The 27,150-nt window shown below is 43.6% G+C and overlaps 1 protein-coding gene across 1 annotated transcript in view; it reads right to left on the bottom strand.

Annotated features, from left to right (window-relative positions):
- The window catches only part of TEAD1 (TEA domain transcription factor 1), a 186,374-nt gene that overhangs the window by 22,556 nt on the left and 136,668 nt on the right, over positions 1-27,150 (bottom strand). Inside the window, exon 12 of the mRNA XM_081152835.1 lies at positions 11,942-12,115. Coding sequence (XP_081008961.1) covers positions 11,942-12,115 — 174 coding nt within the window. The remainder of the gene's footprint in view (positions 1-11,941; positions 12,116-27,150) is intronic.

The raw sequence follows: 27,150 nt of genomic DNA, 5'->3' as shown, positions 1-27,150 counted from the left end.
TTACTCCTATAGCGAAAACATTCAAGTCGCCAGGCAGAATTCTGGATTGGTCTCTCCTCTATTACCTCTCATTCAGTAAGCCCATTATTTACAGATGTGTCCCACTGTTTGACTTCACGCTTTTGAAATTAAAAAGAAAAATATTAATGTCATTTTTAATTACAACTTTTTAATTACATATTCAAAGAACGATCCTTTCCATTTCATGGGAGAGAAAAAATGAGGCCTAGCCCAGTTAGGCAGGATCCAGAGCTCTGAGGGAAGGGCTGGGCCAGGGGGATCCTCTCTGGGAAACCTCAGGCCCTCACTATCCCCTCCCCTGGCAACGCGGCTACTGGGGGCTGAGGTAGGAGAAAGTGAGGTCCCCAAGCGAAGGATGGGATTTCGCAGCTCATGCAGAAGCAGTACTTGGCTGAGGACACTGCTTTGTCACTGGCTTCTCAGGGAAAAAGGAGACTGGAACAAAGAGGAAGCAGAAAGCCCCGGACAGGGACAACCGGCCAGGAAAGGAGCCGTCTGCGGACACTCCCTTCCCACCCGCCCGCCTCTCCCTTGCAGCCCGAGGCTTGCAGGGGCTGGGCAGGAATTACGCAGTTGCAAAACTGCAAACATCAAGAGGACAGTCCCTGACGGGAGGGTGACGGGCACCGACGGGTGCAGGCGGCGCTGGCGTTTTCGGCCCGCCACTTTGAACCTCGCCTCTTCATCCTCTATGAGCAATGATCAAAGGACCAAGATTTCAAATTGTGAAGCAATTTTTTCCAATGACAGCATCTGGCTCCTTGGCAGGCGGCACTGGGAGTTGGGCTCTGTTGTGGGCGGCTGTCCAGGCCTGCCACATGGTGAGGCCCAGGCGGGCAGGGCACCTCGTGGGCCTGGCAGCTGCTCCCGAGGGCCCGAAGGACGATCTCTCCGCACCAGGCTGTGGGCAGTGAGGGTTAGGCAGCCGTGCCCCGGGGACGGCGCTGGCGGGGGGCTTCTCTGAGGGAGAGGGCGGACCCCAGGCCCTGCAGCCCGGCTCATTAGCATGTACCTGCCCCTGGCCGAGGCCTCTGAAGCCGGCCCTCCTTTGCACGCAGAAGCCTGGGGTGGGGCAAGCTGGACGGCCGTGGGAGAATGCCCCGGAAAGCAACCTGCGCTCCTCGGGGAGTGCGAGGAAGCTGCCCACAAGGAAGCAAGTCTTCGAGCTTGTTTATTTTGGGCCATGGTACCCCCTGCCCAGCACAAAAGGACAGCAGCTGTAGCTCTCCTGCCACAGCTGTTTTTAGTAAGAATAATAGGAATAAACTCAGCCCCCACTCTCCAAGTTACTTCCCGCTAATTATGGCATATATTTACATTGACAAAATAAAAGATTTTAAAAAACACCACCAAGAGCCCCTTTATTGTGCAGATTGACACCCCTATTTGAATTTCATAAACATTTAGTACTTCAAAGAATCTTAAAAGCTTGCTCTAATTACAATACTCACCGCTTGAAAAGACTGGCTGTTTGCATTGCAAATTCCTACAAATACCAGCATTCATTAAGAAAAAATTCAATTAATATCACCCACACAACTTCAGGTAACTGCCACTGGTGAGTTCACACAGTAGCTGAGATGAAAGAGCCAAGGTCTCAGCCCCGAGTACAAAGCAGCTGCACAGGCCAGCCCTTTCCAACAGAGGCCCTTAATGAGTACTGGGTGCCCAGCTGAGCTGGCCCTTCACACACCACATTCATCAGGTGTGCGAACACAGGCCCAGGACCCCCGTTTCCAAGCCTGGAAACAGGACCTTTTTCTGGTCTGGAGTTTTTGTGCAAGCAAAGTCTTATATAAAACAACAAAATCAATCAACTAGCAAGTCTAGAATTGCCAAATAAACTACAGGCCACCCAGTTAAATTTGATTTTCAGATAAACAACATTTTTGGGGGTATCTACATGTTCCAAAGATTGCATGGGACATATGTACACTAAAATATTATACATTGTTTACCTGAAACTCAAATTTAATTGGATGGCCTGTATCTTTACTAAATCTGGCAACTCTACTAACAAGTCACCTTTACTGAAAAGAGTAACAAAAATTGGGACCCTCAAATTCTCATTGCTGTACGAAGACAGCTTATGCTCAAGATATTTTAAGTTAGGAAAAAAAAAATGAAGCTGATGATTAACACATAAGCGTATCTCTTGTTTAAGTCAAAACTAATGGTTTGTGTGCGATGTTTTTAGATGCACATAAAAAGTCCAAAAGGAGACAGGGCTGAGGGGGATCTCACTTTTTCTTCTATAGTCTTTTGAACTGCTAAGACTATTTACAATAAGCTTATATTGCTTCTGTAATGCAAAGAAGTAAATTAAAATGGGTGAGTGGGTAGGATGTACCCGCCCAAGGGAGAAGGGATTTCACATATCACGAAGGGGCTAAGTCCAATTTTAGACAATTGACCAAGATCCCTGGGGGGAGGGGGTTATGATCATGTCCAGATAATCCACTTATTCCTGAAAAATTAAGTCTGGAAATAAGCAGCCACTCTGCCTATGTCACTTCAGCTCTTCCCTCCTCAGGCTTCTCTTGAGGTCCAGTTATGGAGAGAAGCAAACCATGCCTCCATCAACAGGGCAAATGCTGGGAAGCACAGGTGCACCGTGGGTCTGCTTTCCCCTGGACCTCTGGTGAGCAGCAGTTCTTGGTGGGGCCGTGGCTTTAGCATGTCAGCCTGTAGCCATGGCAGGGAGCAGAGTTAAACAGTCCCATGCACAAAAGGACGAACCCTGACCTCAGCTGTGTTAACAGCCACTGAGCCAAATGACCTAGGACAAAGAGTATTAGAGGAACTGCTGTCAGATGGATTCTTCCATGAGGTCCAGGGAATTCCCAAATGAGATTCTGCAAAGATGTCCTGAAGAGTTCAGGGTTAAAAAAAAGAGTCTGTGGTATGACTGAGGTGAAAGGATTGAGGAAAATGTGGAGTGAGTTTCTGATCCCATTTTCCAGGCTGTCCTATTCTACCTATGTTTTCAGGGGATTCGGAAAGGGTTCTTTTAAATAAAGCGACTGCCATGGGCCATGATCAGTGTTTCCACCCTCGACTCTCACCATTTTCCAGGTTCTGTAAGGCCCGTTGGCCACGGGGTCCTCTGCCATCTCCCAGTAGGACTGTGTCTGCACCAATATTCATTTCCCCTGAAAACTCCTCCCACTCCCCTTCCACAGACCCAACTCTTTCAAGATTCAGCTCAAATGCCATGTCTTGGTGAGACCTTCTGAAATGTTCTCAGGCACAAAGGGTTCCTCCTTCTCTCTCTGTGTGCCCATGTTTCCATGACAGCTTCTACCCTACAGTGCAGTCATTTACCTGCCTGTGTGTCTGCTTCTTACTTATGTCTGTCTCCCCAGCTCTCAAGGAGCAAAGTCAAATTCAGTGAATGTTTGCTGAATGACTGACTCACTAGTGATGTGTGTACTTATTACTAATGTAAATAATTATTTTCGTAAGGACCTAACAACTCCAGACATCACCTGGATAGCTGCTGTGTGAATCTCGAGGTCTCCTCCCTGCTCTTTAGGAAATTCCTTGAGAAAGATTACACAACAATCAGGTGCCTACTGTATCTGCCTACCCTCCCAGAGCTGGCTAAGAGACAGTTACAGTGCCCAATGTAGAGCCATTTCTCTAGTTGAATGAAATAAAATAACTTTTCAGCCAAGGGTGGGGGGCTGTTGAAAATCTACCACATACATTGCCCTGCTGAATAAACAATGGCTATAGATGGGATCCCTGCTCCCTGGGGAAGGCCTACAAAGTTTAGAACATGAGGCTGGGGAAACAGGAAGAAAGCAGTAACAGACAGCAGTCAATGCAGAAAGTGCTAACAAGATCCACATATTTTCTTTTTTTTATGAAATCAAACCAAAATGGATGGGTGTGCAAGCTTACTGACTCCCCTGTTGCTCTACATGAAACATTAGGATCTGCCTATCTAGAGATAATTTCTCAAAGAACAGACTCTTGTGAAGATAATCATATAATCACAGTCTACCTGAAGGGAACTTACTATGTTTTAGCCCGTAAGTACCTCAGAATATGGTGTTATTTTTAGCTAATCTTCCTTCCACTTAAATCATTCCATCACTTAACACTGTTCACGTAATTTCAGAACTTAACACCCTTTTGAGATGTGACAGACGTAGAGGGAAATGAAAACTTGAACTGAAAGGCCCTTTCCTTATTGATAGCAGTTTAAAACACGTGGGGAGAAAATGATTCCATCTTGCTAACTTCCTTTTCCATGAATAGCAACAGGGACATTTGGTTCCAAATGATAGACTCAAGTCTACAATTCAACCCAAATCATGCAAAATCCAATTAGAACCAGGCTGAAACTCCAGAGGGGGTCCATACAGCCAGCTTCCATGTGCACCAGTTTCTTCTGCTTAAATGAAGCCCAGTTTTTAATTTATAGTGCCTGTCATTTTGTCCAACAAATGTGATTTCATTCCCACCAAGATAAAAGCATCTTACAAAGGCTGCCCTCTTTCCAGACAACTCACTTTCCTTTCTCTGTTTCATAAAATCTTCTCATATCTGCTTTGGTTAGTAAAACTAGCCTTTCTTTTTCTTCCCCTAAAAAAAAAAATTGGTTAAGAAGTAAGTTGAATGGCTATACATATATTGTTAATGGTTTGTACTGAATGTTCATAATTCCAAGAATTTTAAAAAGATAACACAATAAATAACCATTGGATAACATCGTATATCCTGGTATCTGAGACACCACTACTTTAATAATGGTTTCAAAGGAAAAAAGAAACATTGTATTAAATGTATATATAAAAAAATCTTCTTTAACAGCAGGATACACATCTATACATTTTCATATTATTTCCGTCTTCATTATTCCAATCAAATTTGAGACTAAGCCTTCATCATACTAACGATTCTTCTGAATAGCTTTTGGCTGTAAGGGTTATAAGTCACATGTTAGCAACATGCGGCTCTCTTTGCACCAGTGACTCAAAATTTGACGCTCTTGAGCACCGTTAGGGCAGAGAGTAGAACTACTCCAAAAAGAACAGCTTCACTGAATTTCGTATCTGGTTAGATCCATAGTTTCTCATTTATTTCCTTAATTAAGCTACATGAGGCTGGGAAGGAACTTCTTTTGAAAGTCAGCTCAAGCTGCAGTTGGGTTTTTGTCTTTCAGAATGCATGACCAAATCACACCCACCTCTTCAAGCTTGGGAAATCTATGATCAGTTCCAAGACAGTTGGCATTGTACCTTAAATTAGCGGCAGTGTCTGCCATTCCACTGGCAACCCATCTGCATGAACCTCAATGTAGAAATGAAGTTCGGCTCTGTCCATGTGTGGGTGGACAACTTCCTTTCTTAGGGCCCACACAGCACCTGATCATTGTTTTAGAAAGAAATAAAGATGGTTTTCTGCCAGTACAAAATGTTGTCCTCACTTATTATAAATCTGCTTCCACACTCAACCTCAATCATAATAACAATTTCAATGCTGCACCAAACTGATTTTTCTGAGACATTTAAAAATTAGGAACTCAAATTTAAGCTAAAATTTTCACGAGTAGTATACAGTACTATTGCACAAATAACTCAACTAAGGTGGCAAGGAGATGATGAGATGCCCTCTACTGGCAAGGGTCACAAGGAGCAGGCAATAATAACCACATCACCACTTACTCCTCTATGGAGGGGAGGGCTAGGTGCTTATGATGTTGATTGTAAGAGAACTGCCTCTAGTACTTTTGAAATGGGAACAAGTATCTGTCTTAGAATGGAGGGAATAGAGAATGAAGGATTAAAGACTGAATAGAAAGAAAAAATAACTGCAGATGTAGAGGAATTCAAAGAACAGCATGACAACAGAAGAGTTGTTTTGCTTTTAAATTAGCCACCCAAGGCTAATGGAGATGTCTGGTATACTCACTCACTGCCTGAAGACTTTAGAAAGCAATTTGGTTATTTTTACACATATACAAACACACATATACCTATACACACACACACACGTACTAAAAGCCATATTATCAATGACTAGTAAAATAGGAATGGTTAGCCCTGGCAGGCGTTGGTTGGAGTGTTGTCTCATGTACCAAAGGGTCACTGGTTCAATTCCACATCAGGGCACATACTAGGTTTTGGGTTCGATCCCCAGTTGGTTGGAACGTGTATAGGAGGCAACTAATAGATGTTTCTCTTTCACATCAGTGTTTCTCTCTCTCTTTCCCTCTCCCTTCTCTCTCTCTAAAATCAATAAAAAGCATATCCTTGGGTGAAGATTTAAAAAAAGAAGAAGAATGGTTAAATTATGATACACCCAGTAAATAGTCATTAAAGAAAGTAATTAGGGAAGCAATAAAATATGGCTACATGGAAGAGTGTTTGATAAAGGAAGAAAAGCAGGGTGCCAGAATCAATGCATTCTTTGATTCAAACTACATAAACATGTATATACATTAGGTTTATATTCATGGTGCACTTAGGAATGAATTAAGTTTTATATTTTCAAGGCTGTCTAGAATATTATGATGTTGCCTTTGTAATCATCATGTAAAAATCATGCTGCTTTTCCCCCCAGAGGCAGCTAATAGGGTGGTATTGGTCTCTCGAGAAGACTTAGGCTACAACCTGAACTTCCTAGTAACACTAGTCTATTCATTTTAGATCCATGCAAACTACACCAGAGTATCCCATAATGACAGGGTTTCACAAAGAAACTATGCTACGTCACTGTCGCTATGGGCTGCTGTGCAGGGGAAATCATGTTAGGAGAGTTTCTAGGGACAGAGAGTGCTCCCTGAAGAGGCCAAGCACAGATCCAGCGGAAAGAGCATGGGTTCTGGAGTCCAGCAGATCAGGTGTTTATTAGCTGTGTGACCCGAGAGACGTCACTCTGCCTCTCCATTACTCAATTTCTCTAGGTATAAAATAATCACATGTACCTCAAGGGGATTAAATAAATACTTAAGCTTAAGCCTTAAGCCTGGCACCAGTACATGGCCCAAAAAAGGAACTCATCAATGGTCATGTTCACACACTGCTGTAAAAGAGAAGCCCCTTCCCTTCTGTTCCTGCAAATCACTTTTCCTTTCTTTGTAATTAAATATGGCCTAGAATTTAAACGCACAGGAATGAGTAATAAGTAGGCAAGACAGAAGAGAAGGGAAATAATTAGGAGGCTGACATGAGAAGGAAAAGTTAAAGAATAAAAATAGAAGAGGTAAAATACAGAGAATGTTGCTATAACACTTAGTAAATATGATCCTATTACTCTCTTGGCTGAAAATTGTTACAACTACTGACTGCTCCCTACTGCTGACACAACTGAATCTTAATTCCTTGTCTTTTCTAATTTTTATATCCACCTATGTTTCCCATACAAATGAAGGCCCACCTGCAAAGCACTTCAAAATGACACGAACTCACCTGAATGCACCTTTCATGTTCCTTGTCTTGCTGCTTTCCCTCATCAGCCCCCTTACCTACAATGTTTGCTGTCATCTCTCTCCACCCTAATATGTGCAGACATAACAGGGGGAGGAGGTGGCACCTAACATCTCACCGGTAGGAATGTAAAGTGGTACGACCGCCTCAGAAAACAGTTTTACAGTTTCTTAAAGAGTTAAACATATGCCCCAGCAATTCTACTCCTAGGTAGCTACCCAAGAAAAGTAAAAACATATGCCCTCCCAAAGACTTCATAGAAGCATTATTCATAAACTCCTAAAGTGGAAACAATCCACAAGTCTAACTACTAGTGAACAGAAAAGCAAAATGTGGTATGTCCATTCAACGGGACAGTATTTAGCAATAGAAATGAGCTAACTACTCATTCGCGCTACCACACAGATGTACCTCAAAAACATGATAAGTGAAAGAAGCCAGATGAAAACAACCACACAATGACTAATTCCATTTACATGAAATGCCCAAAAAAGGCAAAGCAGTACAGGCAGAGAGTAGATTAGAAGTTGCCTGGGGCTAGAAGTATGAACAGGGATTAACTAAAAATGGGCACAGATCTTTTTTGAATAATAGAAATATCCTAAAATTTGACTGTAGTGATGGTTACACAAGTCTGTAAAGTTTCTAAAACTCAGTGAATTTTATGGTGTGTAAATTTTATGGTATATAAATTATACCTTAATAAGGCTCTTAAAAAAAAATCTCACCAGACACATGGCCATTCACAGGGGCCCTCGGGTGTCCCACACCATTAAGGCATGAGAGACGACAAGGCTCACAGGGTAGAGGTGCATCCGGGCTCTGCCATTCATTTGTTTTGGGGTCTGAGTCCTGGGGCGCCAGGCAGGTTCTTCCACCCTGAAACCAGTGGAGTGAATGCTACTTGGCTCATCACCATCCTATTCACCTCCAAGTGTCAACTGGCAAGGAGCTGTGCCCACAGCTTGGGGTTAAGAGCAGGTACTTCAGGGGGCACTCAGTATTGCTTCTGCAGCAAACTCCTGACCCAGTCTAGCCCAACTGAGCCTAGGTAAGCATGGCAGACACTCTGAAAACAGAATTTCAGGAACCACCACATGAACAAATTAACAGTCGGTCTAATTTTGACAACCTAGAGATCTTATGTAAGACAGAGGGAAAGGGAGGAGAAAGGAGGAGACTGGGTAGAGAATCTCGGTTGAAATTTACTGAATTCATACAAAAATAAGAAAATCTTCTAAGCAAATTACTAATACAAAAGATATTTCAAAGGGACCGTTGTATCTATTAGGAAACACTCACTGAAAATACCTGTTGATATCCAGGAATAAGCATTCTAAGTGTAATTCATTCTCAGTCATTAGAAGAAGCAGAAGAGATTTCAAATTGCAGCAAATTGTAAACCTAATTCAAATTGCCTTTCCTCATTTATTTTAACACAGTTATGACTGAATTTCTCTATAAAGGTTAAGTACTGTTAACTATACTAAGAAGTGTTGTCTTCTATCATATTCATAGAAGTGCTCAACTTTAATTCTGTAAATCTTAATTCAATAAACTAATATCTAATCACGGAGTAATCATGTCAAATTTGAGCATCTCACCCCAGCCAGCATACTCTAAACATCTGCAATCTAGACCTCAGAAATTGGGGATTCATGAATGACTGAAGGGCCCCAACCCTGAAAGCATTTATTAAAATCACCTCGTGAGTAAAACAGGTGAAAGTTTGGAAGGGAAAACAAGAACATACTTTCTAAGCACTTTCCATTCCACTTTATATTCAAATAACATGCTAATTATTAAAACCCTTATCATTAAAAACTAATACTGTTTAATTTAAAAGTACTGAAAATGGTTTCTTTTCATCAGATCCTGTAATTTCTGAAGAATTTTAATTAACTTGGATAGAACAGCCTCATTTTTATATCCATCATAACAGCAACTCTCAATCTTTCTGATGTCAGGACCCCTTTCCACTTTTAAAATTTACTGAAGACCTCAAAGAGCTTTTGTTTCCATAGGTTATATCTACCTATGTTTTCTGTATTGGAAATTTAAACTAAATTTAAAAAAAATATTTATTACCTAATTAAAAAATAAGCTCATTACATGTTAACATACATTTTTTTAAAAATTAGACATACCTATAGTTCAGAAAAATTAGTAAGGGTAGTGTTGTTTTATATTTTACATATCTATTTAATGTGTGAATTCATGGAAAATACCTAGATTCTTATATTTGCTTCTACATTTGAATTTGTCATGACCTGCACAAAGAAAAGCCAGCCTCACAGGAATATGTAACTGGAAAAGGTAAGAATATTTTAATAGGCTCATTAGATAACCGTGCCCATTTTCTTTACAATAAAGCTGGACAAGTGACAGTTTCTTAAAGGCTAGCCACAGTGCAGAATCTGAAGCTGTATCAATAAACGTACATTCTCTGTTACATTAAAATCCATTGGTTTATCCTGCACAATATCAGAAAATCACACTTGTTAATATGGCGGTGGACCTCATCAAAAAGTCTTTTAAGTACTGGGAAGCTGTCAAGTTCACCGAAGTAGATACGAGTTTTCCAAAATTCGTATTTTTACTTGAAAGCTCGAATTTTATCTTTGGTAACAAATATTGTCAGTTGCTCTCCCTGATGTGGCGCTCACGGCATTTGTTTTCAAAGTGTACTCTAGGTTCAAGATGCGCGAAGATTCATAAAGAACATTCTTGGTGTGACTGGTTCTTTTTTTTTAACTGTGTGCATACCAGCCCAACTGAGCTAAGGCTCAGGAGTTTTACCGCTATTGCTTCTGAGCCACCAGAGTGTGCATATCAGCAGAGTGCAAAAGGCAAACAATGTCTCAATGTTATAATGAAAATAGTTTTGACCTTGTCAATCCTGTGCCCAAGGGGTCCTGCAGGCTACACTTTGAAAACTGCTGTGTTATCATATAACTGACCCCTTAACACCATCACTAAGTGGCAGCCACCAATTTAAAAAGGGGAAATGACCATTATTGCTTGTTCACGTTATCCAAGTGTATTACCCATTCCAAGAACATTAATGTAAGTAGAAGGCTACTTCTACAACTCAAATTCAATACAAAAGCATGAAAAATGAAAGCCAGTGATCATGCAAGCAGATAACAGAAACTAAGCAAACTGAATGTAATATGTAAACTTCCCTCCAATGAATTTAAAACGTAAATTTTTCTTTAATTCACCCACTTGTTTCCCCATTTGTTGGACTTTTTTGGGGTTAGGCACTTGCTTATTAGTACTGGAGATGTGGAGAGTCCTCTGTGAATGGGCTTTGTGGCCAGGATCCACAGGGTATGAATTGATCAGGAAACAGAGCAGAGGCACTAAAGCTGAATTTACCCAGTTTCAAGACTCAAGTCCCCACCCTACAAGTAGCCTGTCCTTTGTAATCTCTGAGTCGTTGTCTTCTTAGTTGGATATGAGGCATGCTCCACTTAGCACTGTGAGGACTGGATGAGATGCTTGTAAAGCATTAGTGCAGCTCCCAGCCCACAGCTGGTATTCAATAAACGGTGGCCACTACTGTGAATAAGGTCCCCTGGAGGCAGTTGGGAATCCAGAGAGGAATGGGACACACATCCAAATAATTACGACACAGCATGGGAACTGATTAACTACAAAAAGCAATGGGAGTAAAAGGGAAATCAATGGTCTGCCTAAGAGAGGAAGGTGCTATAATGAACAAGCCACCATCTCAAAGGAAAAGGGAGCTGGCCCGATGGAGGAGGGGAAGGGGAAAGTGCATCCAGATACATGCGAAGGCTGGGCACAGGACGGACAGCAAGGGAAACGTTCTGGGACTAGCTCACCTAGGGCCATCAATGCCATGCTGAGGAAAGCAAACATCTGAAGCTTTTCTCTTTTTATTATTACAAAGACTGAGGGATTATAAACACTCAGTGTGAGCAGGTCATCTGGTCTCCTGTTGTCCCCCTGGCCCCCAGTATACACACATTATACTTAAAACACGAATGAGGCACATACTGGGCAAAGCCGTTTTGTATTCCCTCAGACACTTATAAAATCTTGAAGCACATAACTTTATCTTCATCTCAGCCCCGTCTGTGCCTCAGGTCCCTTCAGACAGTGGAATTTACAGGTTGCTTTGCTTAACAGAGTGAGAAGAAATAGAAAGTGGGTCTAGTGGCCCATGTTTTCCATCCTGATTCCACCTGTTTGGGAAGCCTCTTGTCACTGTGTGAGTGAGCCCTGAAGCCCAAAGCGGCCGCCCGTCTCTTGCTCTTTGGCAGCAGCAGCAGGGCACCACAAGGCCAGCATGACAGAACACAGGTGCAAGTCTGTGACCCACGGCGATCCTGCAGGTGCCCATGGATGTGCAGTCAGCGTGCGTCCACGGCCAGCTGTGCTGCTCCACACTCATGCCTGGGACTTGACCACTAGGACAAAAGCCACTGAAATCACTGCAATGTCTTACTCACCCAGAATTTTACGAGGAAGAAGGCATTTTGAGGGCCCTTTCCAAACAGTTCCTTTAAGCCACCTTTCTTTTCAGGAAATTTGTCATAAATCTGACGAATGTCCACTGATTCGAGCAATGGATCACTGTAAGAATGGTTGGCATGCCCAATGTGCACGAAGAGGTGTTTGTTGTACTGTAAGAAACCAACAGAAACATTCCCATTACAAACCCTGTGAACAACCTGGGACACATCCATCTTGAACTGAAGAGCAAGTAGTCATAAAATTCCAGAATTATGCCGTGAATAACTGAGGGTCTGCGCCTTTGAAAAGATGAAGATGTTAAGAAAAGTCATTAGAGCTTAGGGCAAAACAATCATTGTCTTTTTTTTAAAAAAAAAATTAAAGTTGATATACAAAAACACATTAGTTTCAGGTATATAACAGTGAAACAGTCATTGTCTTTTACTGACAAGGGTATAGATTTTTCCAATGCCTAAATAAGGCTTTTTGTAGATAGAGTGGTAAACAATAGCTTAAATTACCCAACTACCAAACCAAGGAACAATTCTATTACCCAGTTTCAGGAGACTCAGCTGAAAAGTACAGCCACGCCCTTTGGAACCCATTATTTACAGTCTAAGCCCAATGAAAAGCATGTGCATAGTTAACTCAGATCCTCTCCCAGGATGCATTTCTCACTCCAGCTCCCCCAGCAACAGCAGGGATGCAGCCCTCTGAGCAATGGTACCTACCTACTTCTTCCAGCAGGAATGAGCGCTAAGCCTCTTTTCACTAGTCCCCTTAGTAACCAACCTAAAACTTCTGCATAAGGGCCAGTCAATATGTGGTTATCAGAGCGAAGTTAGGGTTAGGGGAAAAGATTCATGGCATAAGGCTATGAGAGGCTGGTAACAAAGGAATACCAGTTACCTGCATTCAAGAAAAAAGAAAAAAACAAAACCACCAAAACCCTACTAAGACATTTAACCTACAAAGGAAAACCTTTCTTCTCTTTGCTTTGGTGTAAGATATGGTAACTGGGCCACAAAGGAGAATGGCCAAACCAATGGTTCTCACCCAGTTTGCAGCAGAATTACCAAGGAGTGTTTAAAAATCACCAGTGCCTGGCTCCCCCAGACTAGATTGGAACCCTGAGCATGAGGCCAGGCATCAGTAATTCTGAATGCTCCTAGGGTGAATCCCAACATGCACCTAAGTTTGATAACCAGTGGCCTAGATTCTCTACTCCCGACCCTCCCTGCCTGCCTTTCCTGATGAATAGGCCGTAACACCAACCTAATGGGACACAGACAAAGACATCTGGGGGTGCAGGGGTTCCAGGGAGCTCAGAACACAACAGAGTTCATAAGAGAAATCTCATGTCCCTACTCACCTAGCAGTCCCTACTCACTTTTCAAGTTTAAATTGGCATTTCTCCAACTAGAGTCCTTCTGAGTACTGATCCCATAGGAAATGAGAAACCCCAAAGAAAAGAAGGATTGGTCATGGCTGTCTACCAAGAGTACTGCAAATTAGCCATGACACTGGGCAAGTGCTCCCCCAGTCTCTAAAATGGGGACAGTGGTGGCATCTACTTCATAGAGTTTAAATGAGGCACTGCTTATAAAGAGCGCACTAGAACTCCTAGACCCAACAAAGTAAACAATAAACGCAGCTATTATGATTTTTTATAAAACTTCCTTCTTTGAGATTTATGGCAAATATTAGCATATTTAAAGCACTGCAGTAAAGAAACATTTTTTAACCTTGTGTAGCCCAAAGTTTCTCAAACTCATTTGATCACAACCCTGTAAAAATATCCTAAGGAAGTGCTGGTTCAAATCCGTGACCTGTTAGCCACGCTGTGGATCTCTGGCCACAATGCCAAAGGGCAAGAGGTGCGACCCCCCACGTGATGCCAGTTGTCCACAGTGTTGCACACATGGGGAGTGTGGCCAGGGCCTGGCATCTTCCAGGAGAAGGCTAAACCCCTTTCGTGTTCAACATCAGAGAGATATCTTAACCAAGGCTTCAAAATCCCTCAAAGGTATCAGCTATCAGAAATGAAAAACAAAATGGAATCTATCAAGCTCTGACGTGGTCCCAGCCTCTGTTCCTTCCAGCTATCTGGTAACTTTAAGGTAGGACTGAGACCTGGAAACTACTATGAAAGAACAGAGTGTGCCTGTGCTGGAAGAGAAATGGAAAAAAAAATTAAGTAAAGTAAAAGCCACTGCTATGTTAGGGAGGTGGGCTATGAGGTGGGGTGGAGTGCCTTTGATCTTTCTGTACATTTTCTCCAAAGCTGTCACATCATCTTTTCAATTACAAGCAAAGAAAAGTTCACAGAACTATATAAACTATATAAAGTGCTACTGCTTCCAATCTCATCCGTGGGTAAAAGGAGAAAAAATAACACAGGCAAAGTTGGGGGCAGAGACTTCGGGGTGAAGGGAATGTGAAATGAGAAGGTGAATGAGGGTGTGTGCCTCATGTCTGGCTGCTCTGTTCATTCTCCGGTTATCCACCACTATAGGGAGTGAGGCCTTCTGTATGTCCACCTACCTCACCCTTATTAATAGTTTCTACAGCGAGCCCCCAGCCCTACCCAGCTCCAGGAAGCTCCATTTCTGTCATTACCTGCGCTGTCTACAGGCAGTGAGCTTATGGGAAAGAATGGAATACAAGCAGAGCCTCGGGGACACCTGTGAATAGGACCTGAGTCCCTCATTTGAGCACCACCCTCTCAGCTCTTCTGTCTGGCCAGTCCCCATGGGCTAGAAGCTGTGAGACTTAAGTCTTTTTGCTCTTGACATTAAAAGCCCTGGCATTGTACTTTGGAACTCAGGGATGACAGCCCGGACCTGCTACATGTCAAGAGGTCAGGGAAGTGAATGGAGAGTAAAATTCAATGGGGGCACTGAAGATACAGCTGAAAAGCAAGGTGTTGAGTGGGAAGCGTGAAAATGCTGGAGCCACACAAGAACCTGAAACCTCAGTTTTCTCATGTGTATAATGGGGATGTAATACCTCTAAGGCAGAACAGATCTGACTGAGCATGAAAGGAAATAATGCACAGAAGGGCCTTGGCACAGGGCCTAGCATAAAAGATGTGTTCAATAAATCGTAGCTGCTAACATTACTACTGTGTTGGTTTATTATTATGTGAGATTAACAAGATCCTGGGGTAGAAGCACAGAAATATTGCTACTTCAGCTATCCCTCCTGCCTAGCAAAGAAAAAACAAACACAAGCAAGCCCACGCTGGGAACAGGCTGTGAAGCCGAGGGACTGTGCAGTTCCTTAATGATGGCCCACCCATTAGGAGCTTCCCAGGGTGTGGGCCTCTCACATGTGCCTGGAGGAAGCAAAAGACCTCGCATCCATTCAGGGTTGTGTGTGATGTGCTTTCTATATATGTGACCTCAGGTACTCCTTGCCTCACAATGACACTGTAGGTGGATTTGATTAAAATCATTTTACAGACGAGGAAATAGGAGCTTAAAGATGAACGGACTTGCCTGAGGTCACACATCTGGGAATAGTCCTGGAGTTAAGAATAAAACTTGGATCTGTCCACACCACCACCCATGCATTTGCTGCAAATACCAACCACACGGTCTCCCAAAGAAAATGCCCACACCCTTCTAATGCATATCTCTTTGTTGTTTTTATTTGAAAGTTGATTTGAGAAAAAAGAAAGAAGCTAAACATTGTTTTCAGAATTCTAAGATGTTAAATTAGAATTCGGGAGAAACATAATGGTTCACAGATGCATCAGATAGTCTTCAAAGGTTTCTATTTTGAGGAAATTACCTTTGTGCCCAAGTGGCTGAAAGGAACTGAGAAGGGGCAGGCTGTCTTTGCCAAAGGAAATTGGGCACTGACTCTCCAAGGCTGGTGACTTGAAACCAAACCCTGACCTGACTGTTGGCACCTGAGTGGCTTTGTTCCTGCCAAGAGATGACTTTGTTGCTAAGAATACAAAGGACTAAAGAAGGTGTCCTGGAGACCACGGCAGTGAGACAAGCAGAGCTCCCTCTCCCCTTAATTCAACCTGGGTAGGTCAGGAGTCTCTCTGCCCCCAAATCCAGAAGGCTGAAAAGAAGTCTATCTGACATGTGTGGGTTCAAGTTTTAATGAAATTAGAACTCTTAAAAACCATCTGATGAGGCTCTACCTACTACTTCCCATCCTGCCAGTTCTCCTTACAAGGAAAGGAGGCCAGGGTAGACACTTCCTTTCCTGTCTCCTCCACCCTCCCAAGTAAATCCCATTTTCCTTCCAGCAGTATCGGTTCCCCAAAACCAAAGGTGGAACACAAAACCAAAAAAGGGCAGTTCTATCCTATAAGGCAGAAAACAAATATTTGAAACAAACAACAAACCAAATCCCCAAGTGTTGGGGGTAATATATAAGCAGAAACAGGGTGAAGGTCCATGAGTCACATACACCAAAGCCTAAGACTAAATTTCCTTGATATTCAAAATAGAGATTAATACTGGCTTGTTCAATGACAAAAAAAGCCCTCTAGGCACTCAGGAGATATGTTTATTACCCACATATATGCTAGGCGCACTGTGCTAGGCACGGGGAATCCATGAGCCAAAAATACAAAGGCCCTCTCCTCATAGCCCCTACAGAGTGACTGAGTATGCAGAGCTAGCTCACTGCCTCTATAGTAAATCATGTGTTGCCCATGTAAATATGTGTTCTCAAAGATTCCTAGAGAAAAGACTAGGGTTAAGAACAATCAATGTCCCCACTCTTGTATAAATCAGATGACTTAAACCTGCTTTTTTACGTGAATGACTTTATTCTCCAGCACTGTTACTCATTAGCAAGGAGAACATGTGTGGAACTTGCCTTGAGAATGTGAGTGAATTTTCACATCTCTAAGGCAAAACCATGGTGAAAACCTAGTTATCCTAGTTATGTGAGAGAATAATACACTCTCAGGTCTATAAGGTTTCAGAAGACTGACCTTCCTTGTGACTACTCTCAAAATAGAGGGGGATGGGGTCCTAACCCAGGAGAGAGGAAGAGGAACACTCAGCCAGCGGCTGGGCTGCGGACCCAGACAGCTGCCGGCCCAGAGCGGACAAGGAGCTGGAGGGGTCCCGGAGGGATGTCACCAAGGGGACATGAACCTGTGAGATTCCCTCACTTATGTGACCATCTGGAGAAGAGTTTGAGATTCTGTTAGATATTTTAAGGATGAATTTGTGTAATGTAAAAACTGAACAAATAAAAAAAGAAGCAATGACAAACCCTAGAAAAAACAAGCTTTACGACCAAGAAATGGTTCTAATACATCACACATTAACCACGCTGTGTACAAAAGTGACACAGGTGTGCAATGTAAACACTGAATGTTAACCCAAAACTTGTGATATAACCACCCTGGGAGGGTTAGAAGTAAAAGGTGGGGGTGGGTCATGTGCTAAATGTAGAGAGCTAAGTCCTGATCTTCCACAGTAAAAAGTCAATAGAAAATGCCTAAAACTGATGGAGTGAGATATCAGGTATAAGCACGGTATTTAGAAATATAGAGATAACATATGAAGAAATGGCTAAAGGGCTGTAAGCAGCTGTCCCCAAGGAGTAGAACTGGGAGGTAGAAACACTTGGGGCAGGGGACTGCCGCTTTTCCTCATAGGCCATGCATGAGGTTCAATTTGGCTTATATAAAAAGCACATGCACTATATTAAATAAACAGCCAATCAAAAACTACCTTGAAACAACCTGGAGTTATTTGAGGGAGGGAAAGAACTATAAAGGGAAACAAAAACATTAAGAGTCGTGCTTCAGGATGTTTATTCTAGTTGACCACAAATTCCCTGGACTCAAAAGGAACTTCGTCAGATCACAGAGCCTTCCTAAGGCTCAACGACTCAGGATGACTGGGCAGACGACGGGACCCATGTCTGCCTGCAAGGTTCACTAAAAAGAACGATGCTGCACCAGCAAAATCCCACCTGGATCAAAATACCCCGCAGCTCAGCAGCACCTGACACAGTCATAACACAAGGATTCCTCTTTCAACTCAGGGAAATGCTCATTTTTTATTGCTAGAGTCCCTCCAGTTCTTTTTCACAGCAGTTTTATACAGTGAGAGAGGTGAATGCAATCCTAGAAACTCAACAAAGTTACTTGCAAAGGGTTATTTAGCTACCCTGGGGGTTACACAAAGGGCTTTCCTCCTCCCTCAAGCTGTTCTAAGAGGTCACTTTCTCTCCGGGTTCCTGGCTCCCCTCTCTGCTGCTCAGGGAGGCTGCAGAGAGGAGGGCTGAGGGCTCGGACTCCGGAGTCAGACAGAATCCGGTCTGATCCCTGGAGCTGGCACCAGTGTCTAGCTGAGTCATCTGGGACGGCGACTCCAGCCCTCTCTGCTGCCATTTCCACATCCGTAACACAGGGATAATAAAAGTGACTACCTCGGAGTGCGGCAAGGATTAAGTGAGACAATGCATGGAAAATACAAAATGCTGTGCCAAGCACGTCATTTGTTATTATTATTGCTGTTACTATTTCCCCAAATAATCACGATGCTTCTTTACTTTGGAAGAGATGATTTGAAATTCAGGCTGTCCTTCTGACAGGAACAAAAGTGAAATACTAAAATTTAAAGCCAGGATTAAGAGGAAAGTTTCAGATACATTAGGGTGACTCCTACTGCTCTGACACTACCATTAGCTACTGCAACGTGGGGTGGCTGAGGTGGGGGTAATGTGCACATGGGCCTGGAGTGATCTGGCCCCGCACTTCCCTCCGGCACATCAGAGCCTACCCTCTGAAGCACGCACAATCTGTCTTTGTAAATGGCGCTGGGGCAGCCTCGGGCTCATCACCACAGATGAGACAACCGGAACAATACAACCCCCCCAGTGCCCACTGGGGTTTTCTTTTCTTCTCTCTCTCTCTTTCTCTCTTTTTTGAAAAGACTGCCAATCATTTTACTTTAGAGACCTCTGATGAGGCAGTTCACTTTTTGTGCAAAAGGAAGGAAAAGCCCTATAAATGCGCTGGTCCCTGGCCTGGGAGCTGCTCCCTGACACGCCTCAGTGCTGCAGTACACTGCCTGACCTGGAGATGGCGGTCGTTTCCCAAACTTGTTCCAAAAAATGCCAAATATTTGAAGAACGTAGTAAAACCTTGAAAAATGACTGCTGTCAAGTAATACCAAGAGAGAAATTATAATCCACTTAGGAATTTAAAGAAACCAAGACAAATAACTCATGTCAAGGGATGATAATGTACAAGTTGGAACAGAACAAGGGCAAATCACCTACATTTGCTTCCTGCCACGCTCCTGCCAGGACTCTCCGTCCAGACACTCCCAGGGCAGCCTGGGCAACCTGCGATGACCCCAGGGAGTGGCTGTGGGGCCAAAGAAAGCGGCCTGCATATCCAGGCCTTGGGGGAACAAGAGGGGTCTCCTGGGCTCCTGCACAGGTAGGCCCCATCCTCGGCTGCCTGCTCAGACACCAGTCCTGTTCTGGTTACCTGCCCCCACTGCTGCTTTGTCCCTTCCCTGTGATCTTCCCAGAAAGACTAAAAACAAGAAACTAGGAGCAAGTAAGTCCTTCCTTCCCAGATCTCACACCAGGATGCACCCCCTCACCCCCCACCCGCTCTCCACTTCCACCCTCTCTCTAGGGGGGCTGCTGTTTCCTTAGGAGGCCGTGTGGCTTCCCCACAGAGGTGCAGCTGTGAGGGCCACTGGCTGAGTGCAGGGACAGCGACTAGGAAGGCAAGCGGGTATGGGGCTGACCTGCCAAGGAAAGCAGATGGAGCCTGGCTGGGGCCTCTGTGAAATGTCTATAAAACCCAGATTTCCAGATGCTTTCAATTGCCTCATCCCCAAATGGAAATGAAGAAAGAGGGTGAGTGCCCAGAGCAGCTCAGACACCGAGAGTAAACCATCCACTGCTATTGCAAGAGGTGCACGGACGAGCCCATAGGACAGCTCGGCAGTTATGGGACGGTGTGGCAAAACCCACCACACCACAGGGAGCCATCAATCTCGGAAAGACACTTCATCTCTGTGCCCTACTAGAATACTATGCTCGGTAAAATGTAGGAGAAAAACCTGGGAGAAGCACAAACACTGGGCACAGCCATCAGACCAGCTGTAGCCTTCCTCTGAGAGCCTGGAGGGCAAGCGTGCCTTCTGACCATTTATTCTAAACATGGGGTGCAGACATTAACAGCACATGGGTAGAATCCAGGCTCTGTTGGTTCTGAGCTGTGTGACCTGAGGCAAGTTGCTTAAACTTTCTGGGCCTTGGCTTTGTCCCTGAACATAGGGATGACACCTGGCCTGCTCATCTCCAGGGGTCAATGTGCAGGTCAAATGAAACAGTAAACATCACAGTTCTGTGTGAGCTATAGGGAGCTGCAGAGATGCTGGTTGGCAGGTTTACTATTAATGAGATCCACACATGAGCTATGAACTGGGATAGAGGAACTTCTTTTCTAAAGGACCAGAAACCAGATCTGCCCAAACAGCTGTTTCCCATAAATAGAGAACCTCACTCTGAGATATAGCTCAGCCTTAGCAGCCACTGTAGTGCTTGGAAGCTTCTCCAGAGAAACCGTCCCCTCCTCCACTCTGTCAGGACCAGGCAAGGACCCTCCTGGCAATCTGGAACTTAAACACTGCTTCTGATCTTGTTTCTTTATTTCTCCATTCTAATCCCCATGCAAACCACCCACCCTTCTTTCTGCCACAGGCCTCATCAATGTCTTATTTCCTTAGAGCTGTGCTGGTCACATTTTCCAAAGCAAAATCAAGATCTGTGGTCTAACAAAGGAATTTTAGCTGTCTGTGAACTTAGGCTATTCAGATATAAAGATTAAATCTTGCTCGGGCTCACATTTGACCAATTGCCTTTATGGGAAAGAGTAAAGTTATCTTCAAGGTGCCTCTATAGAACCGCAGCGCAGGCGCTCTTTAGAGCGGAGCGCTCGGGACTCCACATCCAGGAGGCACCATGCTTTAGGCTGTCCCAGCCACCCAGAAACAAAGAGGCCAGGACATGTCAGACAGCAAAACTCCTTGCCTCCTGGCTGAGGACCTGCATCACCCAAGCCTGGGCACCCCTCAGGATCTCTCTCCTCCCATGGAACCCAAATCAAGCGCCCTTACTTTCTTCTTCCTCAAAATATCCTGACCCCTTTCCTTCACTGGCTACCACCTGTGACACGATACTAAGCCTTGGCCGCTCCATTCCCCCAGGTGGTGGATAATCATTCTCTGAGATTAGCAGGTGGGAAAGCACTTGGTACATGGTAAGATCTCCCTAAATGTTGGTTATTGCTGCTAACTTCCCCCAATTTTTCAAACCATGGATTAGGACAAAGTTCAAATATCAACCCTGTCGTCTATGAGCTGGGTGTTGGGCTGTTAAACTTGCCGAATGTCTGTTTCCAATATTCATTCCAACAAGTTTCTTTTGGGGACAAAAAGAAGGCAATCGGCTTCCTTCTCTGTTCTGTGAGTTTTCAAATTTGGCCACCATTCCCAGTCTCACATCCCCTCTTCCTCCACAGCTAATTAATCCCTAAGACCTTTCAATGTTATCAACACAATGTCTATCCCCTCAGTCACTGCCTGTGCCCCGGTTTGGTCCCTGTCACCCGTTTCCTAGCCCCAGCCCATTCTCTAACCTGCTGCAGCTGCCAACTTCCTGAAACACACTTCAGATCACATCTCTTTAAAAAGGAGCGTGAGGTTGGGAAATATATGTTCATATTATGCTGTGTATGTATTGAAATCTCTGGGAAGATTCACAAGAAACTAGTAACATAGTTGGGGCGGGATAGGAATTAAAAGGTAGTGAAGTCTCCATTCTTTTATGTTTTTAGATTTTTAACCACATGAATTTACTACCTACTCAAATAAATAATTAATTTAAAAATATTCTGGCTCCCATCTGAGTTTCGATCAAGTCCAAAACACCTGGTGAGCAGATCTTCCCAAGCCAGATCCCTCCATCTGTCTGGCCCAATTTCCTGCTACATTTCTAAAAGACATTCAGGTTCAGAACACATGTGGAGCATTCAATAGGTCTAGGGATGCTGCTAACTGTGATTGTCACAGCAATACAGTGAGAGTGGTCCTATGATGCCCACTCCACCAGCTGAGCTGTGAAGCCACTTGCCCCAAATCTCACACTGCTGGTAAGAATTCCGATACCAGCTTTCTCCTTCAACTAGAACAAATGTGTAGTCACAAGAACATGATAGGAGATATGTTCTACGGTCCAAGTGGGAACATTCCTGCCTTCTCTCATGCCTTGCCCCAAACCCTGAGAAGACTCACAAAACTGCAGGCTGGGAAAAGAGCTTAGAGAAAACTCAGCCCAAACCTTGCCCCAGTGCGAAGGGCCCTGCGGCATGCAGCCTGTGCTGGGGGAGCTCAAACTTTGGAAGGCATCTGTTTTTACCTCTGAATAATTTTTTTGATTTCTCCAAAACTACAGTGAAGTGGTTAAGAATACAGAGTGGAGCCAAACCTTGGCACGGCCACTTCCTGGCAGTAGATCTTGATAATGTACCTTAATGTTTCTGAGCCTCCATTCCCGAAAGACTGGATATAAGAACAGTACCTGTGTCAAAATGCTTGGCATACAGTGTTTATAACACAGCTCAGTAAGCGCCGGCGATTATCATTATTGCTATAATATATCAAGGTGTTTGTTAGGAGCTGGGTGTGCCTTCCCTGTTCAGGTTTGTACCGTACCACATAGTGGAACTTTTCTCCTTCTTTGGCAAGACAGTGCTTTTTCAAAATCTAAAGAGACAATCTCCTTGTCCATCCCGAAGTTCTCCCTTCTCTGGCTGGGTAACACCTACCTAACTCAATCCTCACACACACTCTTCCTGCACACAGTCCTGCTTATTCTGGCATCTAGACCATGACAGGCATTAAAAACATACAGCCTGGTGCCTGGGAAGTCTGCAGAGACAGGGGTTTGCCAGACGTGGGGCAGGATGTGGCTGAGCTGTGGGGGGCTGGAGGAACCTGCCATGTCTCAGGGTGGGGGTGGAGGAATTCCACTAAGCTTTATCAGGAAAACCACTCCCCGTGTGCACACAGGATTCAACTTACCGCTCAGCAAGGCCAGGTTTTCATCCGTCTCAATCAGCAGCTGCCTAACTCAGTGCCCAGGAACTGGACCTTGATTACAGGTGAGGCACTTTTAAATAACCCACCACGGGGGGAGGATCATACACTTAACATTTGAAGTCCTTTGATATGCGACACTGAAATCATGTAGAAAGTGTATTTCCAAACACTACTAACCACTTCTAAAATAGTCTTAGTTTTTTAGATCTTCCTTTCTTCACCCTCTGCTGTTTTTCTCTTAGCTTCTAATGGAGCCAAAGGTAACACAGGGGCTGGCTTGCTGGTTCTCCACCAACATAAACAACCAATTTGGGGAAACGCTGCCATCTGGCTCATACTTGATGCAATGCCAGCAGGGGGCGCTCATCCCCCAGATTATTCTGCCTTTAGCGCCTCATAGATTACAGTCAGCTATCAGCTACAAAACAGGCTACTCACTGGGTACAAACGGGCCACACACTCTTTGGTTACAGTCTCAGGATGTGGAATCAGCAAACCTGGATCAGAACCCCATTTCCAACGTCAGCTGGCTGCCTAACACTGGGCAGGCCATGTCACAGCATTAAATAAGACCATGCACAGTTTTGGCTATCTCCACAGATGGTACTACTGCTGGTACTATTACTATGAGGAAGTCTTCAGTGGTGGCAATGAAGGCCTATGTGGTAGACTGAAGAGTGAATTTCTACAACAGTGGTAACTAAAGGAGGCTACCCTGGACCGAGGCAAACTAGGTTCTCCTCTTGGCTGTTGCTCATGCCTTATGGCTGGGAAACAATACAGCCACAAGGTTCAAACCTGGCCACAACCATTGACTGCCAGCAAGACAGCAATCTCTCCAAGCCTCTTCTATAGAATGGAATAGAATTACCTACCTCATCAGGCTGTGATGAGGACAGAGGAAATCACTAAGGAAAAATAGTTAGCACTGCTCCCAGCTCACTGATTAATTGATTGATTGGCTTTTTACCAGCAGTATCTATAACCCCATGATTCCAATGAGCCTAAGCCATTACAGAGAAGTAGGCAGAAGTGTGTGTGCATGCCTTTATGGAGACAAAGATATAGGCTCCAAACACAGAGCTGAATCTGTTTGGGGACCTTTAATTATTTGTCACCTTGTTGGCTTCCTTATCAAATTAACGTGCTTAATGTTTGATGTTAAATTTTTAAGTATACTATATCCACATTCATTTAAATGTCCCACATGAATTGGGTGACTTTAAATTTTCCTATAGTTGGAACAAAAATATAGTAAAATTAAAGTCTGAGAGCCAAAGAAACCGTTCACACACTGCAAGTTTTTCAGTGTGACCTTGGTCCTATAATGTCATTACACATTCATTGTAACAGCACCTCATGTTTGCAAAATAAAGCACATTATTATATAATCCAACACGCTGGTGCTTGAGACACCATCAAAGTGCTTTAAATAATCTTGTTAATTCTCCCCTACTTCAATTCATCAATCACCCTTTTTCCCAAGGGTCCCCCGCTTCCTCTAGCACAAGAACCCTCTTTTTAGACCCTCGCCTTTTCACTAAAATAAAATACATGTACCATTCACAAACTGCCATGAATTCATTTATACACATTAAACTCACTTGTGTATCACTGCAAAATAAGGGTTTGTAACACAGGAATATTAGAAGTGACATTAACAAGTGAGACTGATGTTACGATTTAGTAAAATAATTTCAGAATAGTGGTACAGTTTTGGTTGGCATTATCTGGTAGACATAACTTAAAATCATAATACAACAAGCTTAAAACATCAACATATATAAGACATTTTCTGAAATTATACTTTTTAAATCTAAAGAGCAATTTAATTTTCAACTGTGCAAAAGGATCGTTATCCCACATAAGCACTTAGCACCCCTCACATTCTGTGTGTGTGTGTGTGCATGTGTGTACTTGTTTGGGTGCTTACTATTTGCCTTCTCTACTAGGTGGAGGCTCCATTAGAATAAGGACTTAGTTTCCTTTGCTGTTGAACCCCTAACACCTGAAATAGGCAAGTAGTGTTTAAAAAGGATTTGTTGATTAAATTCCATTTTCTCTCAGTCCCCATCTTGGGCCCCCTAAAATATAATTAGTTTTTCAAGAGGCCCAAGAATGTTGACTCATACCAGGCCTTCCATTTGTTTCAGGACTGTTGAACTCATGTATTAGGGTCCAAGCTACAGAGCCAAGCCTTTTCATTCATGAGGGAAAGGCCAATCCAGTCGAACCATTCAGATTATTAAGTGTAATCCTGAGTGTACATGAAACATTATCTCTGGACTCTATTCCAAGTACTTGTGGGCCCTGCCTTTAAAACTATCCACCAACTTTCACTTATTGCTTTCACACCTCAGGTCATCCCTTCTGGGATGTTCCCCCTCATTCTTCCCCAGTCCATAGCAATCCTCTACCCCTCAGCGTAAGGGTTACTCCTCGAGGAAGCCTGCCTGCTCCCTGTTCATCACTCACAGCTTTCTATATTCTTCCCTCACAGCACTCACCACACTTCACAATGGCCTCTTTTTTTTTTGAAGATCACTTTATTTATTTTTATATTTACTTTTAAATTGATTTTGAGAGAGAGAGGAAGGGAGAAAGAGAGAAACATCGATGTGAGAGTAAAACATCAATTGGCTGCCTCCTCCTCTCTAACAAGCCCACAACGTAGGCATGTGTTCTGACTGGGAATCGAACTGACAATATTTTGGTGCACAGGACGACACCCATCCAACTAAGCCACACCAGCCAGGGCTGCAATGACCTCTTGTGTGATTACTGCTTCAAGCATGTCTCCTCACTAGATGTTATACTCCGCAAGAGCAGATGAAGAACGGCTGTCTGTAGCACCAGGCCCCTTCTCAGTACAGCGCCTTGCACATGCAGGTGCTCAGAAATGATTACAGAATGGACTGAAAGGGTCCATCAGTGATTCACAAGGTGAAGCTCAACAACACTAACCACAGTAGAAAAAGCATTCTGGGCCGTAAAGGTCCATAACTGATGAAGATGGTCACAATGAGGGGCTGCCATAGGCTTTTTAATTAAAAATATATATATATTTTTATTGTGATAAAACATTCTACAACCTTTTTACCAGGGAAACAACTGCCATCTTGGGACTTTTGCTTCCCAATGTCTTGGAGTTTTATTTGCAGGTTAAAAAAAAAAAAATCGTCACAAGCAAAAGAGCGATTTGCTCACATAGTAGATACGAAGACTGAATATACAATTCAAGAGATCTTCATAATCGGTGGTGTAAGAGTATACTGAGCCCCGGCCGGGTAGCTCAGTTGGTTAGAGGTTGTTCTGATACGCCAAACTTGTGGGTCCAAATCCCCAGTCAGGGCACATACAAGAATCAACCAATGAATGCATAAATAAGAGGAACAACAAATCTATATATCTCTCTCAATATCAATCCATAAATAAAAAATTTAAGAGTATATTGAAAGAGATTTTGGCTCCTGGTCCCTCTACTTATTGCTTAAATATTTTCAGCAAGTCATTTAATGAGTTTGAGCCTCAGTTTCTTCACCTATAAAATGGGGAAACAGAATCTAGCTCATTGGCACTATGAGGACAGAAGGAAATGATCAATGACAAAGCACAGTGTAGGCAATGAGGTGTTACACAAACACAAGTTTCGGAAAGCAAAAACATCATCTGGGCCAAAGTAAGCCTTCAGCCAAAGAATCATCTACACTTCTCAGAAGGAAGTGGCAGCCTAGAATAGGGAAGGTACTCTTGTTCATTTCAATGCCCCCAGATAGGGATTTAAGTCATCACCATCACCCTCCCTTGTAAAACCGCTCACTTGAGAAGAGTGACCCAGCTGGCTTTCTCTTCAGTTTTTAATGGCCTTATTTTCCTATGCCTGCCTGGAGAGACCCAATGATCTAATTTACATAAAGTTTTCCCTAATTTTGGAGCAGGCTCTATTTTCCTACCAGCTCCCAGAATTCACAACTCATAGAAAAAAATGTCAGTAAGCTACACTGGCTTCCCCTGAGTCTCTGCTCTGGTGGTAGCTGGTAGAAGCCCCTCTGCCCAGGGTGTCTCCCCCATCCTATCACCAGAGGCTTTCC

This window comes from Miniopterus schreibersii (assembly GCF_964146895.1).
Source record: "Miniopterus schreibersii genome assembly, chromosome: 12".
Lineage (NCBI taxonomy): Eukaryota > Metazoa > Chordata > Mammalia > Chiroptera > Miniopteridae > Miniopterus > Miniopterus schreibersii.
This window is presented reverse-complemented; position numbering and strand designations above follow the sequence as displayed.